The 25,726-nt window shown below is 44.0% G+C and overlaps 1 protein-coding gene across 3 annotated transcripts in view; it reads left to right on the plus strand.

The window, feature by feature from the left end:
* Positions 1-25,726, plus strand: part of LOC103346407 (trafficking protein particle complex subunit 9) — a 122,692-nt gene that overhangs the window by 56,336 nt on the left and 40,630 nt on the right. For all 3 annotated transcript variants that reach the window (XM_089321779.1, XM_089321777.1, XM_089321780.1), the window contains exon 4: positions 11,879-12,034. In XM_089321779.1, coding sequence (XP_089177905.1) covers positions 11,879-12,021 — 143 coding nt within the window. In that variant the 3' untranslated portion in view covers positions 12,022-12,034. The remainder of the gene's footprint in view (positions 1-11,878; positions 12,035-25,726) is intronic.

The raw sequence follows: 25,726 nt of genomic DNA on the forward strand, positions 1-25,726 counted from the left end.
TACCTCACAGCGCTGACCCTCCCGGAAGCTGTTCACCATGGGATCCAGCTATCTGCTAACATGCCTGGGAAAGCAGAGGGAGACGGCCCAAGGACTTAGGCCCCTGAACCCAGAATGGAGCGCCGGCTAAAGTCCCTGGCTTCTGTCCCAGTCCCGGCCTTTGTAGCCACCTCGGGGGTGAACCCCCAGATGGATGATCACTCAGAGAGAGCGAGCGAGCGAGCGAGCGAGCGCGAGCGAGCTGGCGATGCCCCGTGAACTGCTTCTCTCCACGCGTGGCAGTAACGAACGGGCAGCGCAGGGCCAGGCAGAAGCGAGGAGGCAGAAGGCAGGAGCTCCATTGAGGACTCCCACGAGGCAGGGAGCTGGGGTCCAGAGAACCTGGGCCATCGGCGTCTGCGTCCCTGGTCACAGCCTGGAGAGGCAGGACTGGAAGCGGCCTTGGGGCTTGGGACGCTGGATGCAGCAGTGTGCAGGTGCGTCCTGGGTTGCCATGGTGACGGCCCGTGGGGAGTGCGCCTGCGCCTGGCACTGTGACCCGGAAGTGCACCTGCACGCAGCCTGGCGCCGACTGCCCCGTGGGGCTCCGCTGGGAGTCAGCGCCGCGGGTCCTCTCCGGCTCCAGAGCCTGCACAAGCCGTGAGGAGAGGAGCCGTCCTCGACGCTGCTGGCCGAGCCTGAGGGAGAGCCAGCGTCCCCAGGGTCAGGCCGGATCAGGAGAGGCTGCGCGTCCGAGGCTTCCGTGCCGTTTCCCAGGCGCGTTGCTCTTCTTTGGCCCCTTCTGGAAGCAGCGGCCTTCGCGGACAACAACTGACCCGGCAGCTGACCGGACCCCCTTGGAGGTGAGTGACGCGCGGCTGTTGCGGTTACCCGCTGGGCGTCTTGGCTGGCCGCGTGCCTGTTGCTCTTGGGTCCCGAAGGCGCGGGTGGGGTCGCGGTCGTGCTGTGCGGACGGTCTGGAAGGGTCCCCAGGGTGCGAGCAGCTGGGCGAGAGCAGAGGTGGCTCGGTCTCCTCCCGGAACGGCCCCGCGTTCCCGTCTGTTTGCTTTTGGAGGGCCCAGCCGCCCTGCTCTAGACGTCAGAGACTGTTGATGGGAGGAAGGAGAGCGAAAGTGCGTGTCTGTTTCCTGGTCTAGGAGGCCAGTTTCGGGTTCCTCGCGTTGTTTGTGACGTTCGCGCTCTGTGGGTTTTTTCATGAAAGAGCCTCGTCAGGCCGAGGTGTACGTTCCGTTCCTGATGTGATGATTTGTGTTTTCGTATCGCAAACGTCGTGGAAGCTTTTGTGAACTAGGTTTTCTGTGTCTATCGGGATAGTTTGTGGGCTTTCCCCATGTGCATTCTGTTCTGGGATAGATTGATTTTGTAGGGTAGCCACGCTTTCATTTCCGGAGTAACTGTCAGTTGCGCGCAGTGTGCTAAGCTTTGGTTGTGCTTCTGGATGGCGTCTGGTAATATTGTGTTGAGGCATGTGACAGACACATCCATGACGGATATGTGTGTGGCATTTTCTTCATGATATGCTTGTGTTGGATGTTGGGATAAGGCTGGTCTGATGGAAGGAACTGGAAGGCTTTTCCTCTTCATCTCCTTTTTGGGAGGGTTTGCGAATCACGGATTTTAATGATCTTTTCCCTGGGCGTTGTCACTGGTGGAGCCATCTGGTCCTGGACTTTTCTTCATGTCTGTTTGGTTTGTTTGTTTCGCTTTCCCTGCTGCTACAGTCTCTTTGCACATGGGTGGCTTATTTCGTAGGTCTATTCCAGTTTACGTTCCCAGCAACAGTGGATGAGGGTGCCTTTTCCCCCAGTTCCTAAGGCTGTTCTATTATTGATTTTCATTTCCCTGATGGCTATGGATCCTGAGCATTTTCGCCTCTGTTTTTTGTCCATTTAGATTTTCTTCATTGAAATATGCCTGTGGAAGTCCTTTGCCCTTTTCTTGTGTCGCTGGTTTGTTTTTCTGATGTTGAGTTTCTTGAAAATTTCTGGCAGTTGATCTTTATCAGTGGCATGCTTTGCAGATAATTTCTCCTTTTCTGTTAGTTGTCTCTTCACAGTGCTGAGTGTTTCTTTTACAGTTTAGAAGCTTCTCTATTTGGTTTGTTGTTGTTGTCCTCTTCTATCCCTTTCTTTAATCCTCTGTGATTCTCAGATATTGAACATCCTTGGTTAATTTTATTCGTAGCCATTTTATTTATTCTGTAATTATGTGTACAGGATTGGTCTCAGAAGTTCTTTCTCAGCCTTGACCTTGTCTGTGTATGAAAAGGCTGTTGATTTTCTGTCCTGCCATTTTACCAACCTCTAGTCTGAGTTTCAATAGTGGAATCTTTTGGATCTCATGTGTATAGAATCATGTCATCTGCAAAGAGGGATAGCTGGACTTCCTCCCTCCCAATTTTCATCTGACATTGAGAAATGAATGAAAAAGTACCAACATGATAACATGCTCATGGAAAAAGTCAGCAGTGACCTCAGATGCTATCTTTCTGTATTCTCTCTTGCTTCGTGGAAGACATGATTTGTCTTGTTTCAAACATGATCCATAGATTAAATGCAGGGCTAGACTGTGGAAGGTGGGTATTGGGAAGTAGACCTGTGTTCAGTGGAGAACTGTGTAGATCACAGGTGTTTCAAGTCCTGTGTGACTGGGTACATAAGTGTTGAATAAATAAATTACAAATATTTCCTGGTGCGTAAGTCACAGGTAAACCACACAGAATGTTTTAAGGAAGAAGACAATGAATGGTTACCTGAATGTTTTCTAAGACGGAGTTAAATACCTTTTCAAATTCTGTGTTAATAGGATATTTAATGCATATAGTCTCAAATTTGACATATGCTCTAGTAGGTGGCCTTGATGTAGTATTTTGTTTATAGCTATGTCTTCCTTTTTAAAATTTTTTACTTCTTCTCAAATATCTTACTTAGTTATTTGAAATTCATAGTTACACACAGAGAGGATGAGATGCAGAGAGAGAGAAAGAGACAGACAGACAGACAGTGAGACAGACAGGTTTTCCATCTGCTGGTCCACTCCCTAGTTGGTTGCAATGGCCGGAGCAGAGTGAATCCAAAGCAGGGATCCAGGAGCCTCCCTGGGATCTCCTGCATGGGCGCAGGGGCCCAAGGACTTGGGCCATCTTGTACTGCTTTCCCAGATCACAGCAGAGATCTGCATCAGAGTGGAGCAACCAGAACTCCAGCCAGCAGCCATATGAGAAGCCGACACTGTTGGCGGTGGCTTTACCTGCTACCCCAACGTGCCAGGCCCTCCCAGAAGCCATTCCCCGTGTGATCCAGCTGGCTGCTAACATGCCTTGGAAAGCAGATGGAGATGGTCCAAGGTCTTAGGCCCGTGAAACCCAGAATGGAGCACTGGATAAAGTCCCTGGCTCCTCTTCCCCGACCTTGAGCACTGAGAGGAACTGGAATGCTGCTGTGTGACAGAGGCCCCCTGCAATTTCTGTGAGCTGTACTGAGTCCCCACGACTCTGCTTGATGTTTCTTTGGTACCACACTTTCAGAACTGTACTGGCAAATGACTCAGGGGAGAAGGCTGTTCCTGCTCTGTTGCTGCCCTGAGCCTGGAATCAAGGTCCACACAAGGCCGATGATAGAAATGTTGCATCCAGAACAGCCCCCTTATAACTAAGGTGACCTCCAGGCCCCACAAATGGATCTTGGATCAGAGGTCAAGACTTTCTGTGCAACTTGAACATTTCCTGCCTTGGGAAGTTCACTGCCCCCACCCACAAGACATGTTCTGAGCTGCTTGGTCCTAGGTGTAGAGGCTCTGGCCGCTAGAAATGTTGTACTGAGTTGACTCTTAGTGTTCAGATGCCAGAAAACATGTAACAGAGTTCCTCGGATCTGTGTGACCACTTGGATATCCAACTGTGATCGCAGACACACATGGTGGATTTGAGTGCTACCTCAGGGTGGAGCTGAGTGCTTCCTGCGGGGACTATGGGATCTTGCTGGGATGCCAGGGTGGCACAGCAACCCATGTTGCTCTCGCTGAATCTGTGTGTAGCTTAGATGGTAAAACTGTGTCTTTTCACTAGTATGGAGCAGAGCCTCAAAAGGTGGGGAGATGGTCTTATAAAAACTTACTGCTGCTGGTGCCATGGCTCAATAGGCTAATCCTCCGCCTGCAGCACCGGCACCCTGGATTCTAGTCCTGGTCAGGGAGCCCCAGCCGGAACTAGAACCCGGTGTGCTGGCGCCGCAGGTGAAGGATTAGCCTATTGAGCCGTGGTGCCGACCTACAAATCTTTGTGATTGTCTTGTTCCTTTAGTTATTAGGAATAAGTTATTTTGTTAGGTTGAAATTAGCTTATTTGAATTAGTGTTGGATCTTACTTGCTGTGACATAAAGAATTCCTTTATAGATAATGAAAGCAATTTAATGGTGTGGTCTAAAGGAGAAAACAATATTGCTCAAGCTGTTAACACCAGGGGACTTCTTGCTGACTTCTTACAGTGCCCTGCAGACTGTACATTATTGCACGCTTGAGGATCCAGGGGCTGAAGTCTGACCTGAAGTTATTACAGAGAATGCTCCATGTGCAAAAGTCATAAAAAAGCAGAGAAATCTAAGTAGCAATAAATGAGAATGCAGAAAAGACTTCTAGAATTGAACTGACCACAAGGTTTGCTGGGATTTTTTGAGCAGTATAGCACTAGGTTGTCTGTATTGGGCACCAGATACAATCACTACAGCCTTGTGAAATTAAAAACTCTATGAAGTTCTGCAGAATGGTGTTTGAGACTCACTAATAGGACTCAACATACAAGGAATGCAGATGAGCAGAGCATCTCTGACTTTAACAGTGGCGGTGTGATTGGTCATTCTTTACTTATCCTTTATATTGTGATAGCAACGTTAAAATGCCTTTTGTGTAAAAACCTGAGGAAATGGATGTGAAAAGTCTTTTTGGCAATCTTTTGTTGTCAGTAAATTCACCATCTTAAGTTTATTAGAACTTTTTGAACCCGTGGTACTAGGAACTTGATAGAACTTTGCAGCATTAGAATACAATTTGCTGCTTGCTCGAACCTGAGGGGATTTGGAGCTTACCCAGAATAATTAGAAATGTAGCCTCTATTTGAAGCCTTGGCAAGAACAATAATTTAGGATTGTGGCTGTGTGGCACTGGTAGAAAGTGTTTTTCAGTCCTGAGTTTGGACACCTTGTTTGTATATGACAGAAAAACAGCTTTCAGAAACTTGCTGGCGGATAAGGTATTAATTTCACAATCTGGTGGTTTCATTGCTTTTTTTCTAAAGGTTTTATTTTCCCTTCTGTCGCTCCCCGTCTTCGTGGAGGAACGACACAGGACCCTGCGCTGTTCTTTCATCTGCTCGGCCCTCCCTGGGTTTGCTGCTGGTTCTTCCCGGGTTGGCTACTGACCCTTCCACCTCCGTGGAAGGGCAGTTCCCCCTGGCCACTTTCCCACTTCCGCAGGGGAGCGGCACACCGCCGGCCGGCTCTCTCGGGGGCTGCACAGGTGCTCCTCTTAGATGTTCCTCTTAGATGTTCCTGGTGCATGCTGTCTCTCTCCTCCTTTATAGTCCTCCTCCGCCAATCCCAACTCGGCTGCCCACACGCCGAGCACGCTGCTCTCCTCCAATCAGGAGCAAGTCCTACAGTTTATTGGCTGAACTGGAGGCAGCTGTGTAGAAGCCTCTTTCTTCTCTCCCAGCGCCATATTGTGGGAGAGCAGATGCATAGAATAAGTCCCAATTCCAGCAACTCAGTCCAGTCCGGATTGCTCCCCACACCCTTCAAGTGCTGGCATATTCATTTTATCAAAGCTGGAATTTTCTCATCTTTAAAAGTAAATCTTGAGTATGTGCTAGGGTATACACAAGCATGTTGTGTGAGCATAATTACAAGGATGAACTGCTTTGCTTTTGAGTGGTAATGGACCAACCCTTGGTGTGATAAGAAACATAGTTTTTATTCTATCTTGTGGTTCAAAGCCTGCTTACTACTGCTCCTGATCAGAATCTTAGTCCTTTTTGTCAAATGGGTTTAGAGTCCAGCGCACCTTTTTATCCACCTTCTCTCTGAAAAGCAGTGGGAGATAGGGCAAATTTTTACAAATGGATGTATTTATTTGTGAGGTAGAGTTACAGACAGAGGTCTTCCATCCACTGGTTCACTCCCCAAATGGTTACAGTGGCCAGAGCTGAACCGATTCAAAAACTGGAGCCAGGAGCTTCTTTGAGGTCCCCTACATGGTTTCAGAGGCCCAAGAATTTAGGCTATCTACTGCTGCTTTCCCAGGCCATAAGCAGAAAGCTGGATTGGAAGAATAGCATCCGGGACACGAACCTGCACCCACAAGGGATGCTGGTGCTGCAGGCAGAAGCTTTACCTACTTTACCAGTGTTGGCCCACAGAGCTACTTTTCAAGTCAGAGCATTTGATTCTAATTCTGCATTCTGAGGACAAAACTTAATTTCTCCATGCCCTAGTTTCATCTTCTGTGAAAGCCAAAGTAATTCTTAGAGAGTATTCGTGGGTGTAAGTTAAATGTAATGCATATACATGATGACCTCTTTAGACTTAACAGTGTTGTAAAAATGTTTCTCAAAGGACATCATGTTAAGTGAAAATAAGCCACTTGATATTTAATAACGATTTCAGCATATTTCAAAAGGATAGGATGTTAAGTGGAACAGGCCAGACAGATAAATACTTCCCATTATCCCTCAGAAGTGGAAGCTAAAAACCTCAGTTTGAACACAAACGATGTTTACTCGAAGATGGGTGGTGGGGATAGAGGGAGTTGCATAACACACATCAAATTAGAGTTTGATCAAAAACCCCCTCCCTGGTGTTCAGGCATGGCTGGCTGACTGTATTTCACAGTAACCCATTATGGGTTACATGAACAAGCAGAGTAGGGCAGTTTCAGGACTCCAGTATCCAAAAAGCGATATCAGGCAAAGGAATGTTGGTGACCCTGATTTGATCAGTAGACATTGTATATGCATTTGGAAATGTCACACTGTAGCCCATAAAGATGTATGATTATTATTAACAATAAATTAATGTCAAAATTCAAGGGTTTGTAAAAATATTTTTAAATATTTATTTATTTATTTGAAAGTCAGAGTTACACAGAGGAGAGGCAGAGAGAGAGAGAGAGAGAGAGAGAGAGTGTTCTTCCATCTGCTGGTTCACTCCCTAATTGGCTGCAATGGCTGGAGCTGCGCCAATCTGAAGCCAGGAGCCAGGAGCTTCCTCCGAGTCTCCCACGTGAGTGCAGAGGCCCAAGGACTTGGATCATCTTCTACTGGTTTCCCAGGCCATAGCACAGAGCTGGATCAAGTGGAGCAGCTGGGTCTTGATCCAGTGCCTATATAGGATGCCAGCACTTCAGGCCAGGGCGTTAACCCACTGCACCACAGCTCCAGCCCCTAAAAGATTTTTTTGAAAGGCATAATTACAGAGAGATGGGGAGAGAGAGAGAGAGACAGAGAGAGAGAGAGGGAGGCAAGAATTGAGGGAGGGTGTGAGGGAGAGGGGTATCTTCCATCCTCTGGTTCACTCCTCAAATGGCTGCCATGACTGGAGCTGGGTGCACTGAAGCCAAGAGCCAGGAGCCAGGTTTCCCATTAGGGGTTGCAGGAGCCCAAGAGTTGGGCCATCCTCTGCTGCTCTCCCAAGCACATTAGCAGGGCGCTGGATTGGAATCGGAGTACCAGGAATCAAACTGCTGCCCATATGGTATGCTGGTACCACAGGAGTCACCACTACACCACAGCGCTCGCCCCTAAGTTCTTTGTTTTGTTTTCGCTTTTAATTCTTCCTATGGCTTTATCCCTGAGCAGAGGATAGGACAAGTGTTCCCAGCCTCATTGGGTCAGGAGTAAATAAAGCCTGAAATAGTGGCTGCATTTGTTCATCTGGAACTTGATACCAGAGCCCAGAATTTTAGTTTTATAAATATTGAAAATGTTTGGCTCTAGAGTTTAAATGAAGTTTAGCATATTTTTTGTTATTCTGAATGTGATTTACTTGTCCCTAAAGTGTGCACATTACAAAATTTGTGATTTAGAAAGTGGAAGTTGAAAAAAAGAAAATGGAAGTTACCCTCAGTTTTATTTGGAGATGTCCAAGGCACTGCTGACAGTTTTGTGTGCCCCTTTACAGGTGATTTCCCTGCATTAATAAAAGTGTGTGTTTGTGTTTGTGTTTGTGTTTGTGTTTGTGTGTGGAGGGGTATTTGTATGTGTACAGTGCTCACATGCACATAGAAATGACTTTGTGCAGAACTGTGCTCTTAATAGGATGGTTTTCCATCTTCTCTTTTATACTTGCCAGTATAGTAATTTTTGTATCATTATAAACATATAGATCTAATTCTCTTCAGTGGCTGTATAAGATTAAATTGTATTCCAACATAAGTGGTTGCTGTTTTGTGTGAGAATTCTGATTTTTCACCATGAAAACAATACTGCAGTGAGAAACCTGGAATATCCATACCCTGAGCATCCCTGGAACTGCTCTTTTGATGACCTGTGTTATTTGAGAATCACTAGGTCAAGTACAGTCTTGTTGAAAATGTTGCTAGGTCCTTCTAAATTATCCTCCAGGGTTGCATCCATCTACACTTCCACAAACAGTGAGGTAAATCTCCTGTGCTTTCATCAACACCAGGTTTTATAATTCACATTCCTTTCAGTGACACATCTCTGCTTTAGCACAAGACATCTGGAAGGGGAGAGCTGCCCTTCCATCACTGCCTGTTGGCACACCAAGGGCAGGCAGTGTAGAGGAGTCTGTTAAAGCTAACAGGGAGGTGAGCATCTGTTAAGCTGGAAACAGAAGTGTTTGGCTTCCATTCCTGTTTATTAATTCAGATAATGTTTATTGAAGGCTGTTACTGGCCATGGACCCTGAGAATAGCTTGATAAACAAGACCATGGTCTGCCTTTATGAGCTTGCATTCTAGAGTGGGTCAGCCTTGAACACATCCAGTAGGATATAATGTCAAGTATGGTGAAGACTTCAGATGAAAAATAAAGCAGAGAAAAGGACAAGGGAGGAGGTGTGTGTGGGGAGACCAGGTGCAGGAAAGGATGCCATTCGGATGGTCTTGGAAGGTTCTTTGCTGATGGGACTCTTGAATAGAGACCCATGTGCAGTAAAGCCTGAGCCCCATGATAACCTGTAGAAGGCCCCATCCAGCTGGGTCTGGCAATAGCAAGTACAGAAAGCCTGAGAAAAGAGCTAGTTAGGAAGGTTCCAGAAGAATCCCGGGAGCTGCACTGACTTTTGATTTGCTAGAGGGAGATAATTGAGCTACCTACTTTCTTTGTCAAATGCTACGTTAAGGCAAATGAAACTGTGAACCTCATGTGTGTGTCTTTGAAAGAGTGATGCTGTTCATGTACAGTAGCACTTGAACCACTAGAACGCAGCATCTGAACCACTAGACAGCAAGTCTCTGTCAGCATTCTGTAGAATGAAGTGGCGTTGCATGCCAGCTCTCTCCCTACCACAAGGCTGACTTTGTTGAAATTTACACAGGTGTTGAACAGACCTCCGCACCTTCGGTGTGGATAAGACTAGAGCAGTGCACTCTTGCGCCTGACTGCCCTTTGTTCTGCCTCCTTGTGTTGTACATTATTAAATGTGCTTTCAAAGCTCTGGTGCTCACAGCTGAAAATAAAGTAAGTTTGGAGGACAGTCACAGGCAGCACTGTCCACTCAGCAGGTCAGGTAGTTTCTGCTTAACCATTGTACCAGATGCCCTACTGCACCCATTATTAACTCTCTTCCTTTCAGAGTTATTAGCTGTGTTATAAAATTTCTAGATTTCTGGGTAGTTTTGTAAATCTTAAAGTAAAAAATAAGAGCATTTGTTGCCAGCATTGTGGCTTAGGTGGTAAAGCCACCGCCCGTGATGCCAGCATCCCATATGGACACTGATTCAAAGTCCCAGCTAAACTTCCAATCCAGCTCTCTGCTAATGCACTTGGGAGGGCAGCACAAGGTAGCCCAAGTGCTTGGGCTCCTGCATCCACCAGGGAAAGCCAGAAGAGGCTCCTGGCTCTTGGCTTCAGTCTGGCACAGCCCTGGGCATTGTGGCCATTTGGGGAGTGAACTAGTGTATGGAAGCCGTTTCTCTTTCTCTGTCTCTCCCTCTCTTTCTGTAAGTTTTCCTCTAAAATATATGAAATGTTTTAAAACAAGAACCTTTAACCATTCAAAGAAAGCCTCAAGTAGAAAGAAAAAGAATCTTGCAGACCCACAGTACTCACTGACCTAAAACCTTGACTGAAATTTTTGTTGAAGTTTGCTGATAAAGTGTTCCCCAGAAATGACACATACTGACTTGTGTGAGGTGAGCTGTAGATATTCTTGAAACTGTAAAAATCACTTCTGCTAGTTTTTACACGATGTAGCTGTTATACTCATGAGCTACTTGAGAGCTGTTGGGTAGAGATGTTATTACTGGCAAAGTGGTCACACTGCACAGCTCCCGTGGGCACCATTACACTCTGTGACTGGCATTTCCAGGGCTGGTGCTGTGCACACTTGGGAAGTCTTACCCACAGGTGGTGTGGTATCTGCACAATGTCTGCATGATGGTTCTCTTTTAATTTAGATGGTTGGCAGGGTTCCGTTAGTCCACAGTCTCTCAACTTGTGACTTTTCAATATTGCTCATTCACATGTTTTTGAGTCCCCTCGGGGGTTGGGGGAATAGTTGCGGCCCTGGGGGTTTGCCCACTTTTCTAGAGACAAGGATAGGCCTGACCTTGCCTCCTGGAACTTTCTCTGAGTTAGAAACCTCTTAGAGTTATTCTGCAACCTTGAAATTTTGTATTTAAAGGTGGATCTTTAAGCAGAGGTATCTTATAAACATAGTGCAGCAATCATAGACTTATTTTTATTATTCTTTAAGTAAAGAGGAGGGAGTAAAGCATTATTGGTCAGTGCACATGGTGCTTAATGTGGAATCTGGAGGTGGAGATGGTGTTTTCTTACTTATATACAGTTCATGATTTCCAGTTATCGCCAAGAGGTAAACACTAGAATTAGGTCTAGGCTGTGGTTCTAGCTGGTATGCCTCTGTATTAAATTTCATCTCACATGTGTTTGGCATCAAGATTTCCAGCTTTCCAAGGCTGGCCACAAACTTAAAGCAAGCGTCTAAACCAATTGTTAGAGGAAAAGATACAGCAGTGGTAACGATGATGCTAAATGAATCCTTTGTGTGATATCTGACACCTCATCATCTAGTTGAAATATCATGTGTTTTCTTGTTTACTGCAATGAAAATAATTCTGACTTACCGGAACTATACATTTGCCTTCCTTCCACATATGAGACAATCTGTTTCTGAATCATTGGGCTTCTAAAATTCTGTGGGTAGGGGCTAGTGTTGTGGTGCAGGGGGTTAAGCCACCACCTGCAATGCCAGCATCCCATACTTGTTTTCTTTCTGTAATCCAGAGGTTGAAAAACAACCACCACTCCCAATGCATGAGTCATATGAAAGCAATTTCTCTTTATTTAACACTCTGAGAAGAAAAAGCAGCTGAGTATATACGGTACCGAAAGAGAAAAACTCTGTCAAATTTTAAATGGAATGGTGGAATAATTTCCGTGACAAAAGTGAAACAAACAATCAACCTGTGGCCCCACCGCACTGGAGCCTGGCCTCACTTCCTACTTGGGACTGACAGTAAGAGCTCAGGAGAAGCCTGGAGCCATACCTGCTGTGCAGGCCTGCGTAGGCTTGGTCTTTGTTTTCTGATTGGACAATCAGAACTGATGCATGACATTGACTTCTGAGTTTATAAAAAGGGTGCTCAGTGCTGCTGTTTGCCTTTTCTCTTCTTGGTGTCCAGCATCATGGAGTTCTTCATTGGAACGTGTGCTAAGCCCTGGCACTAAGAATAAGGAGGTGAGCAGCCAAGAACAACACTGCAGCAAGGGCCGGACTGCTGGTGTCGGGGAGTGGCAGTGGATTCCACAGGACCCTCAGGTTTGACCATCCTCACCTGGTGAGTCTTCTTGAAATGTTTGTGCATATCATATGCCGGTCCTGGACACAGGCAGGGGATACTTGGGCCTTCAGGAGCCAGGGGGAAGGAAGAAAAAATTGTGTATTATATTGTCCATTATAAATTGAATGTTATATATTGTTATAAATTTTTACTATATATTATAAATTTTATATCATATGTTCTAAAGAGATTTTAAATTGTATATTGTAAAACATACATGTGCTCGGAGGTATCACATAGAGTTCCAGGAGGTGTGAGCCTACCTGGCTGAATTCTGATGCCAGGATGGGTGAACCAGCAGGTGAGTCATCTTCTTTTGGGTGGGCAATTAAGATGCCCAGTGACTGTGTTAATTTCCAGGTCTCTTGTTTTATTTTCTGGGTTTATAGTTCTACTTAGTGTATAGGAGCTGAGAAAATGGATCTGGTCATCGAGAAAGGAAATTCCTGCTCGCAGGATTTGCTTCCTGTTTTTCCTAATTTGCTAAGATAGTTTATCTCAGTTTGCATTGAAGGTTCTGCCACACAGCAGTGAGAGCATTGAGTGGTAAACCCAAAAAGATGGTTGCATATTGTTGTCATTGCCCCCACTGAAATCTGATTCTGCCTCTGTGCTATCCAGTGTTTCCCTAATTTTTTGAAAAAGTTCCTGAGGAATACATTTGTTATATTGTGTTAATGAATGTGGTTATGTGGGGAGACATATCATGCAAAATTTACATGTCCCAGTCATATTATTGCATTGACTAGGAGTATGGGGACTCCTAGTCAGAGGATGGCACCGAAATTTTTAGAAGTCAGCATTACTTCCTAAGTATATTTGTTGCAGTTATAAAACTATTAAGGTTCTGAATAACTCAATACAGGTTCTTTTTACTTCTACATTAGATTTTGAAATATGAAATATTGAAATCATTTGGATTATGATATGTTTAGAGCATTTTTAGGTCTGAGAAGGCAGGGGCATTGTTTCTGCACAGTATCCACAATGGTTGCCACGTAATTGGTTCTAAAACTTCGGTTGATGAAATGAAATCCCTATTTGTCCCTGTGTTTTAAACAACACAAATTTTCAAAATCTGTAGGTATTGTGTTTTGTGGTTTGGTTCTTACAGTATGTGGTGAATGAAGTCTGTCTTCCTTCTGGTTAGCAGTTACTAGTGTTGACACCCAAGGGTCATTCCTTGAACCTCATCTTATGAGATGCTGACCAGTGACTACTCAGAAACCACCCCTTGATGCAAGTCCTCATGGATGTTCCAGTTTCCTCATTATCCACTCTTGGTGTTCCTGTTAGTGCTGATTGTTCAAATCCAGAAGTTGAAATGACCCCATGTTAAAACTAAGTGTTTGGCCGGCGCCGCGGCTCACTAGGCTAATCCTCCGCCTTGCGGCGCCGGCACACCGGGTTCTAGTCCCGGTCGGGGCGTCGGATTCTGTCCCGGTTGCCCCTCTTCCAGGCCAGCCCTCTGCTGTGGCCAGGGAGTGCAGTGGAGGATGGCCCAGGTGCTTGGGCCCTGCACCCCATGGGAGACCAGGAAAAGCACCTGGCTCCTGGCTCCTGCCATCGGATCAGCGCGGTGTGCCGGTCGCAGCACGCCGGCTGCGGCGGCCATTGGAGGGTGAACCAACGGCAAAGGAAGACCTTTCTCCCTGTCTCTCTCTCTCACTGTCCACTCTGCCTGTCAAAAAAAAAAAAAAAAAAAAAAAAAAACTAAGTGTTTGTTCACACTGGCCTTCTCATCCTAGACAGCCTTATCTCTGTACTGTGTTTCAGGAAGGTCTTGGCTTTTTCTCCCATCATTAGCTAGACCTGTTTATATTGCCCATGGTTTTCTCCTTTTGGCTATTTTCAAACTTGATCCTTGATTCCATAATTCCTTTCCCTCACACACAACACACCAAGAACATCTGTTCTTTTGTTGTCTCATGCTCCCAATCCACAGATGTTCTCTGATAACAATCACCAGGCATCTCAAAGGCTGGCTGGTCCCTATACCCTTCTCAAAGCCGCAGGAATGTGGGAATCTTTTGCTTTTTGTCTCAATTCCATCACTTTTTCCACACCTCTGCTCCTGTGACCACCATTAAACTTTAGCGTCTCCCACAAAAATCCTAGGCTAGCAATTTCTAGTGTACTACTAAGAAGAAGTTAAAATATAGAAGCTTTCTGGGGAAATTCCAAAATTAGAGTGCTTTATGCCAGACATCTTTAAGATGCTTTTTCTCTGTTTAATGAAAGTCAGATCTATGGGGGAAAACTGGATGGTGAGTTTGCTACAAACAATGCCTTTGTTTCACCTTTATACAGTTTTGTTTGTGAGTTATGTAGGCCTCAATAATTATGAATGGGAAAACTAAAACTGTGACTTGCAGTTCAATATTGGAAATATTTGAAGCTTTCTACTGAAGTGCTATAGTGAGAGAACAGGCATGGAGTCCAGGAAATCCTTCAATGAATTGGTATATATGTAGTTTTCAGAGTGCAGCTTTCAAAGACATTTAAACTTTGTAAACATTTTCTTTTTTTTTTATCTTTTATTTAATGAATATAAATTTCCAAAGTACGTCTCATGGGTTACAATGGCTTTCCCCCCCATACCGTCCCTCCCACCCACCACCCTCCCCTTTCCCACTCCCTCTCCCCTTCCATTCACATCAAGATTCATTTTCGATTATCTTAGTATACAGAAGATCAGCTTAGTATACCTTAAGTAAGGATTTCAACAGTTTGTTCCCACACAGAAACATAAAGTGAAAAATAATAGATGATTTTTTTAAATGATGATGAAATCAGATCAGACCTATTGTCATGTTTAATCCCAGTGAGAGTCAAGTTGGGAATTGATAGTTTCTTTTTTTTTTTTTAACAGAAGATCAGTTTAGTGTACATTAAGTAAAGATTTCAATCGTTTGCACCCCCATAGAAACACAAAGTGAAATATACTGTTTGAGTACTCGTTATAGCATTAAGCCTCAGTGTACAGCACATTAAGGACAGAGATCCTACATGAGGAGTAAGTGCACAGTGACTCCTGTTGTTGACTTTACAAATTGACACTCCTGTTTATGGCATCAGTAATCTCCCTATGCACCAGTCATGAGTTTCCAAGGCTATGGAAGCCCCTTGAGTTCTCCGACTCTTATCTTGTTTAGACAAGGTCATAGTCAAAGTGGAGGTTCTCTCCTCCCTTCAGAGAAAGGCACCTCCCTCTTTGAAGACCTGTTCTTTCCACTGGGATCTCACTCACAGAGATCTTTTTGCCAGAGTGTCTTGGCTTTCCATGCCTGAAATACTCTCATGGGCTTTTCAGCCAGATCCGAGTGCCTTCAGGGCTGATTCTGAGGCCAGAGTGCTATTTAGGACATCCGCCATTCTATGAGTCTGCTGAGTATCTCACTTCCCATGTTGGATCACTCTCCCCTTTATTTATTCTATCGGTTAGTGTTAGCAGATACTAGACTTGTTTATGTGCTCCCTTTGACTCTTAGTCCTTTCATTATGATCAATTGTGAACTGAAATTGATCACTTGGAATAGTGAGATGGCATTGGCACATGCCACCTTGATGGGATTGAATTGGAATCCCCTGGTATGTTTCCAACTCTACCAATTGGGGCAAGTCAGCCCGAGCATGCCCCAAATTATACATCTCTTCCCTCTCTTATTCCCACTTTTATGTTTAACAGGGATCACATTTCAGTTAATTTTCAACACTTAAGAATAACTGTGTGATAATTACAGAATTAAACCAGTCATATTAAGTAGAACAGACTTCTTTTTAAGGTTTGGCGAGGATTCCACTGTATGTGTATCCCATTTTTCCTTATGGGTCCATCAACAAACATTTGGGTTATTTCCGTATGGTGAAATTGTTAATGATGCTGAAGTGAATGTGGAGGTGCAGACAGTTCTTTGACATGGTGATTTTCTTTTGGATTCATGGCTAATAAAGGTTGTTCCTTTTGAGATTTTCTTTGAGGAACTTCCATATTGCTTTTCCTAATGGATGGTACAGTTTACATTCCCTCCAATACTGTGTGTTCTGTGTGCTCTACATTGTGCCCAATACTTGTTATCTTTTAACTTTTTAATAGTAGCCGTTTAACAGATATGAGATAATAACCATTGTCATGTTGATTTGCATTTTGCTGATGATAGCAATGTTCAGAACTTTTTCACATACCCACTGGGTACATTGTCTGTCTTTGTTGGAAAACATTGATTGATTCCTTTGTCCTTTTTAATTGTATTCTTTGCTTCTTAGTGTATGCATTCCCTGTATTACTTCCTTGATCACACATACGGTTTGCTAATATTTTCTCCTATTCATTGGTTTGCCTTTTCATTTCATTGATCTTTGCTTTATTGCTTTACTAGTTTGTTGTAGTTTCATTTCCTTTTGTTTGCTTTTGCTCTCTGTGTTTAATTGTTAACACATAAGCAACCGCTCTTGAGGCTAATGTCAAGGAATTTTCTATTTTATAAGTTGTAAGTGTTCAGATCTTCTGTGTGGACTTTCAGTTCATTTTGAGTTGATTTTAATATGTGGTGTAACAATGATGCAGTTTCAGTTTTGGACATGTGGTTATCCAGGTTGCTTTTGCCTCAGATGTGGGCCTTTATGTCCAGTGACTGCATGTTTGGTAACCCTAGTGGGCCAGGTTTCTCAGTGTCTTCATTTGGATCCCTTAAACCAGATGCTGTGGCTGGAGTTGAGGAGGAGCTTGACATGTGTGGTGATTGGGGAGTAGGAGTCCATGCAGTGATGGGGTCAAGACAGGGGACTGTGGCCTCCTCCTCTGGAAGCCAGGGCTATATGAGGGTATGTCCCAAAAGTTTTTTGAAGGGTAGACATTTGGCATAGTGGGAAAGACAATGCTCAGGATACCAGTGGCAGCCCGTGATGGCTTAAGTAGTTGGATTCTTGCTACCACATTGGAGACCATCTCCCAGCTTCAGCCTGGGTCAGATCAGCCCTGCGTATTTTGGGCATTTGGGTAATGAACTACTAGATGGGTGGTGTCTTTATCTCTCTCTCTCTCTCTCTCTCTCTCTCTGCTCCTCCCCCTTATTGATTGAAATGAATTGCAATATTAAAACTAGGAGGAAACATGGACACAGATGATTATTGCAGTAGCATTAGATTATTGAGTAATTTCCTAGAATCATACAGGTGGATGTTTGTAGCTCACAGTAATCCATTACATCTGTTATTAGAAAATGAAATAAAGGTTAGCTCAAGGCTCTATCCATAAAATAATGTCGAAAGATTAATGTAGATTTGATCAGTACAAATTTTATATGAGTATTGAAATGTCACACTAGCCCATAAATCTGTACAACTCTTGTTGATAAAATGTAAGTAAAAATAGCAACATGTTACTTGGTGTATAAAGTTAAGGGGTTTAAATGATTAATGTCACAACTAATATTATGGTATTTGAAAATGGTTAATTAAGACAAGCAAAACCAGAACCTGTAAATAACTGAACTGTTCTTTCTTGTCATGCTCATGCGAAAGGCTACTATGCTGTGTTTTAAGATGGGGATGGATATTTATTTTAGATTGTTTCCTCTAATTAAGAAAAATGGTAGTATGTTTTCATGAGTATGTGAAATTGAATAGCATCAGAGCAATACAATGAGTAGGAGATAAGCTTTTTTCATATTTGGGATTTTACTGTATTTTGAGAATCACTGCGGAGCCATTTCAGTTTGCACACTGTTCTTAACAAACCAAAAATTTAAAAAGTGAGGGCTTCCAAATGGTAGAGTTAGAAACGTGCCAGGGGATTCCAATTCAGTCCCATCAAGGTGGCATGTACCAATGCCATCTGACTAGTCCAAGTGATTAATTTCAGTTCACAGTTGACCCTGATAGATCTAAGAGTCAAAGGGATCACATAAACAAGACTAGTGTCTGCTGATACTAACTGATAGAATTAAAAAGGGAGAGAACAATCCAACATGGGAAGCAGGATACACGGCAGACTCATAGAATGGCAGATGTCCTAAACAGCACTCTGGCCACAGAATCAGCCCTTAAGGCATTTGGATCTGGCTAAAGAGCCCACGAGAGTATTTTAGGCATGGAAAGCCAAGACACTCTGGCCAAAAAACAAACAAACGAAAAAACACAACAACAACAAATGAAAGATCTCTGCAAGTGAGTTCCCAGTGGAAAGAACGGGCCATCAAAGAAGGAGGTGCCTTTCTCTGAAGGGAGGAGAGAACTTCCACTTCTTTTTTCTTGGGGAATTTAGGATTATTCTCTCATTCTGTAAAACATGTCATTGGTGTTTGATAGGAATTTCATTTATTTTGTAGGTTGCTTTAAGTAATATAGGTATTCTAATTATACTAATTCTTCCAATCCATGTGTAGGTTATATTTTTCCATTTTGGGAGTCCTTGATGATTTATTTCTTCAGCGTTTTAGAATTGTAGATATCATTGTAGATATCTTTCACTTAATCGGTTGCATTTATTCCTAAATGTTTTATTTTTGTCCCTATTGCATATGGGATTAATTGTTAGATTTCATTTTTGGCAAGCTGGTTATTAGAATATAAAAAAGCAACTGTTTCTGTATGTTGATTTGTAACCTGTAACGTCACTGAATTGGTTTTTTATCTTGAACCATTTTTTGGTGGAGTGTTTACATTTTTCCATACACAACATCATGTATTCTACAATGTTGTTGAATTCAGTTATTGTTAACAGTTGTGTTGAGGAATATGTAATGTCATAAATATAAGAACATGTCAAAAATGCTTGAAGGTTACCTGTGGAAAATTTCTCTGTCGTTTGCCATATGGGAATTAGAGTAATACCTGGTAGACTTGTGGACTGCCATTGCTAATGGGTGCATGCACCCACACAGCTTCCAGTGGGCTGCCTCTATGGTCCTCCAGGGCTCATGGTCTGCTAATAGGATCTGGCTGGCCTTCAGTTGTCACCTAGCATCCACCTGTGACACTATCTTGAGGACATCATTTCAACTGATAAGAGGAGGAGGAAAAATGGGCCTCGAACATCAGCAACTGACTTCTTGACCGAGGGGGTGTGGACCTTAGTTCCACACGAGATGAGAGCTTGCAACCTCAATATTTTGGTTTATCACTGCTTTCCGTGTCCCTCCAGAGACTCCCAGTGAGACAGTGAGGCTTTTTAAGGGAAGGCCTATACTCAAGGTTGTGTGCAGAGTGTTGCTGGCAGCAGCATCTAAGTAACATGGCCTCATGGGATCATTTCAGACATTGGCACCTCCACCTGGGTAATGCATAGTCTTGTGTGCTGTGGGATGGTGAGTCTGGATGCACCAGATGACTGCTGGCTGCCCCTCACATGCTGCCAAGTACCACCCACGACATGGTGAAGAAAGTTGATGCCTCATCTGCAGCTGTCTCAGGTGGTGAAGTGCCATATCTCAGACACCAAGGAAGTCCACACAGATGTACCCACCTTGCTGTGGATGGAGACACAAAGCCTGCTCAAAGACTGGACACTGCCATATTGAGAAGGGCAACCTTGCTGTGTTCCTGACAGGAAGTAGTCTATAAATCACCAGGCAACAGAGTTGGCAGCTGGCAGCTCTCACTGAACTACATCAAGATCCTGTCCAACTTGTCTGGAAAGCACAAACAGATGGTGTCATGTTTGCGCAGAGGGTGAACATAAACTGTCCCTTTTTCTGCTGCAATGGGTGTCCAGAGCATGTGAAACACCACACTACAGCAGGAGCCTCTTTGTTTCAATGGACAGTGTACAATTAAGAACAAAAGAGAGCCACTGAGGCTGTTAGGCATTCTTCAGCGAGTATGTGCAGCCACCACCCCCGAATGGCAAAGCTGCCCCTAGGACAGTCCCAAACAATCTGCCTTGGACCCAGTGGAATTATTTATTCACTTACTTAAGCATTATTCATTATGTTTCATTGAAAGACAAGAAAACAGATTTCCCATTGGCTGGATCACTCCACTTGAGTGGCAAGGGCCCAAGTATCTGAGCCATCCTTTCTTGTTTCCCAGGGTATGCATGAGCAGGAACCTGGATTTGAATGCGACAGGTATTGATCCTGGATACTCTGTGATGGGATGCTGCCACCAAAAATGATGTCTTTAATTGCCATGCCAAATACAGTGAATTGAAGCCTTTATATTCTGATTAGAATGGCAGTGTGAGAAAGAGAAAGATGTTTCCATCTGTTGGCCTCATCACCAAAGCCTGCAAACATTATGGAAGGGCTAGGCCAAAGTCAGAAGCCAAGAACTCCATCCAGTTCTCTTATATTGGTGGAAGAGACCTAAGTAACTGACGCAATGCCTGCTCTCCATCAGAGTGTACATTAGCAGGAACCTGACTGCAGGAAGATTATACTGAAATCCAGGCGCTCTGATATAGGACATGGGTAAACCAAATGGCATCTTAACAACTCTGTCACAGTTCCTTGGCCATTGTTATATATTAATGATTTTTTGTTTGGAAAAAAATATTATTGAGGGAGAGACAGAGAGATCATCCAACCCACTACCTCACTCTCCAAATGGCTGCAAAGCTACAGATTAGCCAAGGTGAAGCCAGGAGCAGGATCTCCATCATCTTCTCCTACATAGGTTGCAGAGTCCTGAGATCTTCCGACATCACCCACTGTCTATCCATGCACCTTAGGAGGAAACTGGACTGGAAATAGAGTAGCTGGGGCATGACCCAGCACTACAGTATGAAATGGAAGCATTGTTATCTGAAGCCTTACCTACTGTGCCATAGCAAAGAGCTGGATGGGAAGTGGAGCAGGTGGATCTTGAACCGGCACCCACATGGGATGCTGGTGCTTCAGGTCAGGGCATTAATCCGCTGCACCATAGCACCAGCCCCACCATTTACTTTTTAATTTAAAGGCCAACAGTGCACCTTTATGAGACTTCAAGTGGGCTGCTTCTATGGTCCTGCAGGACTCATGGTCTGTTAACAGGCTCTGGCTGGCCTTCAGTTGTCACCTAGCATCCATCTGTGACACTATGTTGAGGACATCGTTTCAACTGATAATCAAGAGGAGGAGGAAAAATGGGCCTCGAACATCAGCAACTGACTTCTTGACTGAGTGGGTGTGAACCTTAGTTCCACACGAGATGAGATCTTGCAACCTCAAATTTTTGGTGTATATTTTGAAAAAGGAATTCAGAAAAAATCCTCAAGAAATCCACATATATCTCCTTTTCCTCAGTGATTCGGTTTCAACCAAGGAAGCCCAGCACATTTTCACCTTCTGGTAACACCAATTTCCTCACCTCTAGTGAACCCTAAGACCCACTTATCTCACCAGTCACCCACAAGGATGCACCTTGGTCAGGCACACTTCCAAAGAAAAAAACTAAGGACTACTCTGTGGATAGTTTTTGGTTCTGAGGGTCACATGGGTAAAGGACTTCAAATTAGCTTTGAGCTATTAGTGACCCTACTGTTTGACTCACAGAGAGTTTGGACTACCTCCCTCAGCATCATGAGCTGGGTCCTTGCCTCCAGCCACTGAGAATCTCTTGTTAAATGGAAGTGGTATTTCAGAGACCAAACAAACCCACACCCTGAGGAGTCTGTGTCCTTAATGAGGATGTCAGACACTTTGTCTATTTGGAGAGCCACCATCAGTCATCTCACATCAGATACCTCCTTCCAGATACAGGGGTAGTGTCATGTGTCTCAAGGGGTAGAACTTGTGATCATCCTACTTGACATTGAGCAGTCCAGCCACACTCAAGGCCATCTTGAAAGTCACATGTCCACCAATTCTAGGGACATCACCAATTGCTAATGGCCTTTTGTGGCCTCAGACTGGACCATCCATACCCTTACGTTGGAGTACCCCCTTTGGTGGATCACTGTTGATATCTGTGCTACTGGCCTAACCTCCCTGACCAACTCAGCTATTTTGCTTGCCAAAATTCTACTGCCTTTTAATGTAGCTAAACTGCACTATATATTATCTGCATCCTTGCTTTCATAGTGGAGCCTCCCAGGCTTATATGATTTGGGACATCATAGGCCTATCAACTTGGATTTGAGCTTGTAGCTTTCCTGTTGTATCCATGTCAGTTGTGGAATTCTCCCAGGAATGCCTGCTGTACAGACAAAACTGTCATTCCTTCTTCTCGCATGGTTGCATTTGGAGTGGTGATTATGCACATGCTACCTGGCAAGAGGATTTTATTGACCTGCTGTAGCAAATGGCAGGTGCTTACTGTTCTGTAAGCCTACACCAGACTTCTCGTTGCTTCTTTGTTAATGGCTGAAATTGTCATCAGATTCTAAGTACTACATCCCTGGTGCATTAAACATGTCACCAAAAGTATCTGAAATACTTAGTTCCTGTCCATTTGGTGTTTACACAGTGATGGAGTTTCTAGTTCATGTGAAGGGTTTTTTTAAAAAAATTTTGAAATCAATAATTATACATACTTTAAAGGCTACTGTGTGACATTTTGGTACATGTCTGCAATGTGTCCTGATTAAAAAGGGATGATCAATATTTCCCTTTATTTGTCAGTACTTAATGATTGACGTCTTGGAATTCCTTGTATATGTTCATTCAACACATACTCAGTTATTGTGAGCTATCCTCTGCATTATTCTGTGTAACATTAGAAAGTTACTCCTTGATCTAACTCTGATTTGGTACCCATCATCCAAACTCCTTGCATTTTCCCTCCAATCTCTTACATCCCTTATTAATTATTATGTATTCACATAGGTGTATTTTAAAGATTTATTTATTTTTATTTGAAAAGCTGAGCTACAGAGAGAGGGAGAGACAGAGAGATGTTTTCCTTCTGCTCATTCATTACCCAAATGGCTGCAACAACTGCATCAGAACAAATTCGAAGCCAGGAGCCAGGAGCTTTTTCTGGGTCTCCCAAAGTGGATGTAGGAGCCCAAGCACTAGGGCCATCTTCCATTGCTTTCTCAACCCATAACCAGTGTGCTGGTTCAGAAGAGGAGCAGCAAGGATATGAACCGGTGGGTGCCCACTTGGGATTCTGGCACCACAGGCAGAGCCTTAACCTACCATGCCACAGCACTGGCCCCTGATTGTTTTAGCTTGTGTTTGTGAGGGAGTGGGTACAGTATTTGTCTTTCTGTGTCTGGATTGTTTTCACTTACCTCCAGTTCCATACATCTTGCTTCAAGTGACAGAGTGTCATTCTTTTCAAATGGCTGGATAGTATTCTGTTTCATATATATACAACAAACTCTTGACCCCTTCGTCTGATGAACTCTCAACTCAGTTTGTTTGCCAAGATACTATTCCCTTTTAGTGAGACAAAAATGCAGTCTACTTTTTCTGCATCCCTGCCCTCATAGTGGAGACTGTGGTACCAAAATGAGTTTGAACTGCTGGGCATATCTAATTTGGGGACATTTTCCTATTGTGGTACCAGAATGAGTTTCTTGACCCGGGCATATCTGATTTGGGGACATCTTATGGCTGTCATTTTGGATTTCTGATTGTGGTTTTCCTATTCCATCCAACTCAGTTGGAAAGTCCCCCGGGAATGTCTGCTTTGCAGACAAAACTTCCATCATTCCTTTTTCTCCCGTGGTGGCATTTGGAGAGGTGATTACTCTCACATGCCACCTGGCGGGTGGATTTGATTGGTCTGCTGTTGCAAGAGGCAAGTGATTATTATCCTTGATAACCACACCAGACTGCTCCCTGCTCTTTCCCTCATGGCTGAAAATGTGCTTCAAACATGGGACTATAGGTAGGTGAACTGCTTAGTTCCTTTCTGTGGGACATGTATCCAGTGGTGGTGTTGCTGGTTCATGGTATGGTTCTGTTTTCTGAAAAGTTTGACATTAACAATAATTTCACCTACCTAAGGGCTACAGTATTAGGTCTGGGTGCATGTCTGCAATGTGTCCTGATGAAAAATGAGATAATCAACATTTCCCTTCCTTTGTCAATATTTTATGATGGAAGACTTGGAATTTCTTCTGTATGTTCATATAATACATTCGAGGTTATTGTGAGCTAGTCTTCTCACTGTGCTGTGTAACAATAGGAACTTATTCCTTTGATCTAACTCTGATTCTGTGCTCCTCATCAAAACTCCCTTGATCCCTGCAGTGGCTGCCATCCTGTATTAATCATTATGCATTCGGGTTTTTAGCTTGCTTATGTGAAGGTTTGCATGTGTTATTTATCTTTCTGTGTCTGGCTTTTTGCACTAAACACGATACCCTCCAGTTGCATACATTTTGCTGCAAAGGACAGGATTTCATTTTTAAATGGCTGAATAGTATTCCATTTAGTATATACACAACAAATTCTTGATGTCTTCATCTGCTGGTGGATACGTTGGTTAATTCCATATCTTGGCCATTGTTAACAGTGCTGCAGTAATCATGGTGGAGCAGGTATGTCTTAAATACAATGATTTCATGTCTTTTGGACATATACTGAGTATTGAGATTGTTGAGTCATATGGCAGTTCTATTCTTAGTTTTTAGAAATCTCCACAGTGTTTGCTGCAGTGGTTGTACTCATTTGGATTCCCATGCTCAGTATACGAGAGTTCTCCTTTCTCCATATCCTTGTGAGAATTTTTTACTTTTTCTTTATGATAGGCATTCTAGCATTATGAGGTGATATCTCTTTGGGGTTTTGATTTGCATTTCTTTTTTAAAGTTTTTTTTTTAATTTATTTGAGAGGCAGAGTTAACAGACACAGAGGGAGGCACACAAAGGTCTTCCATACACTGGTTCACTCCCCAGATGGCTGCAATGGCAAGAGCTGAGCCCATCCAAAACCAGGAGCCAGGAGTTTCTTCCAGGTCTCCCATGTGGTTGCAGGGGCCCAAGCAGTTCAGCCATCTTCCACTGCTTTCCAGGCCATATTCAGAGAGCAGGATCAGAAGAAGAGCATCCGGGACATGAACCAGTGTCCACATAGGATGCTGGCCCTGCAGGCAGAGGCTTCGCCTACCGTGCCACAGTGTGAGCCCCTATTTTGATTTCTCTGATGGCTAGTAATAGTGTTTTTCATATATTTGTTGGCCATTTGTATTTTTTCTTTTGAGAATTGTCTTTTTAGTCTCCTTGTGCCCATTTCTTAACTCCATTGGATGCTTGATTTTGAGTTTGTTGAGTTCCTGATATATTGTGAATATTAATCCTTTGTTGGATAAGTAGTTTGCAAGTATTTTATCCCTTTCCATTGGTTGTTTATTCACTCGATTACTGTTTGTCGCTCCCCCTCTTCGTGGAGGAGCAACACAAGACCCTGCGCTGTTCCTTCGTCTGCTCGGCCCTCCCCGGGTTTGCTGCTGGTTCTTCCTGGGTTGGCTACTATCCCTTCCACCTCCGTGGAAGGGCAGTTCCCCCTGGCCACATTCCCCACTTCCGCAGGGGAGCGGCACTCCGCCGGCTGGCTTTCTCGGGGGGCTGCACAGGTGTTCCCTTAGATGTTCCCCATAGATGTTCCTGGTGCATGCCGTCTCTCTCCTCCTTTATAGTCCTCCTCCGCCAATCCCAACTCGGCTGCCCACACGCCGAGTACGCCGCTCTCCAATCAGGAGCAAGTCCTACAGTTTATTAGTTGAACTGGAGGCAGCTGTGCGGAAGCTGTTTACTTCTCTCCCAGTGCCATATTGTGGGAGAGCAGATGCATAGAATAAGTCCTAATTCGAGT

The sequence above is a fragment of the Oryctolagus cuniculus genome, chromosome 19, assembly GCF_051225735.1.
Source record: "Oryctolagus cuniculus isolate XC-2025 breed Fujian yellow rabbit chromosome 19, ASM5122573v1, whole genome shotgun sequence".
Classification (NCBI taxonomy): Eukaryota; Metazoa; Chordata; class Mammalia; order Lagomorpha; family Leporidae; genus Oryctolagus; species Oryctolagus cuniculus.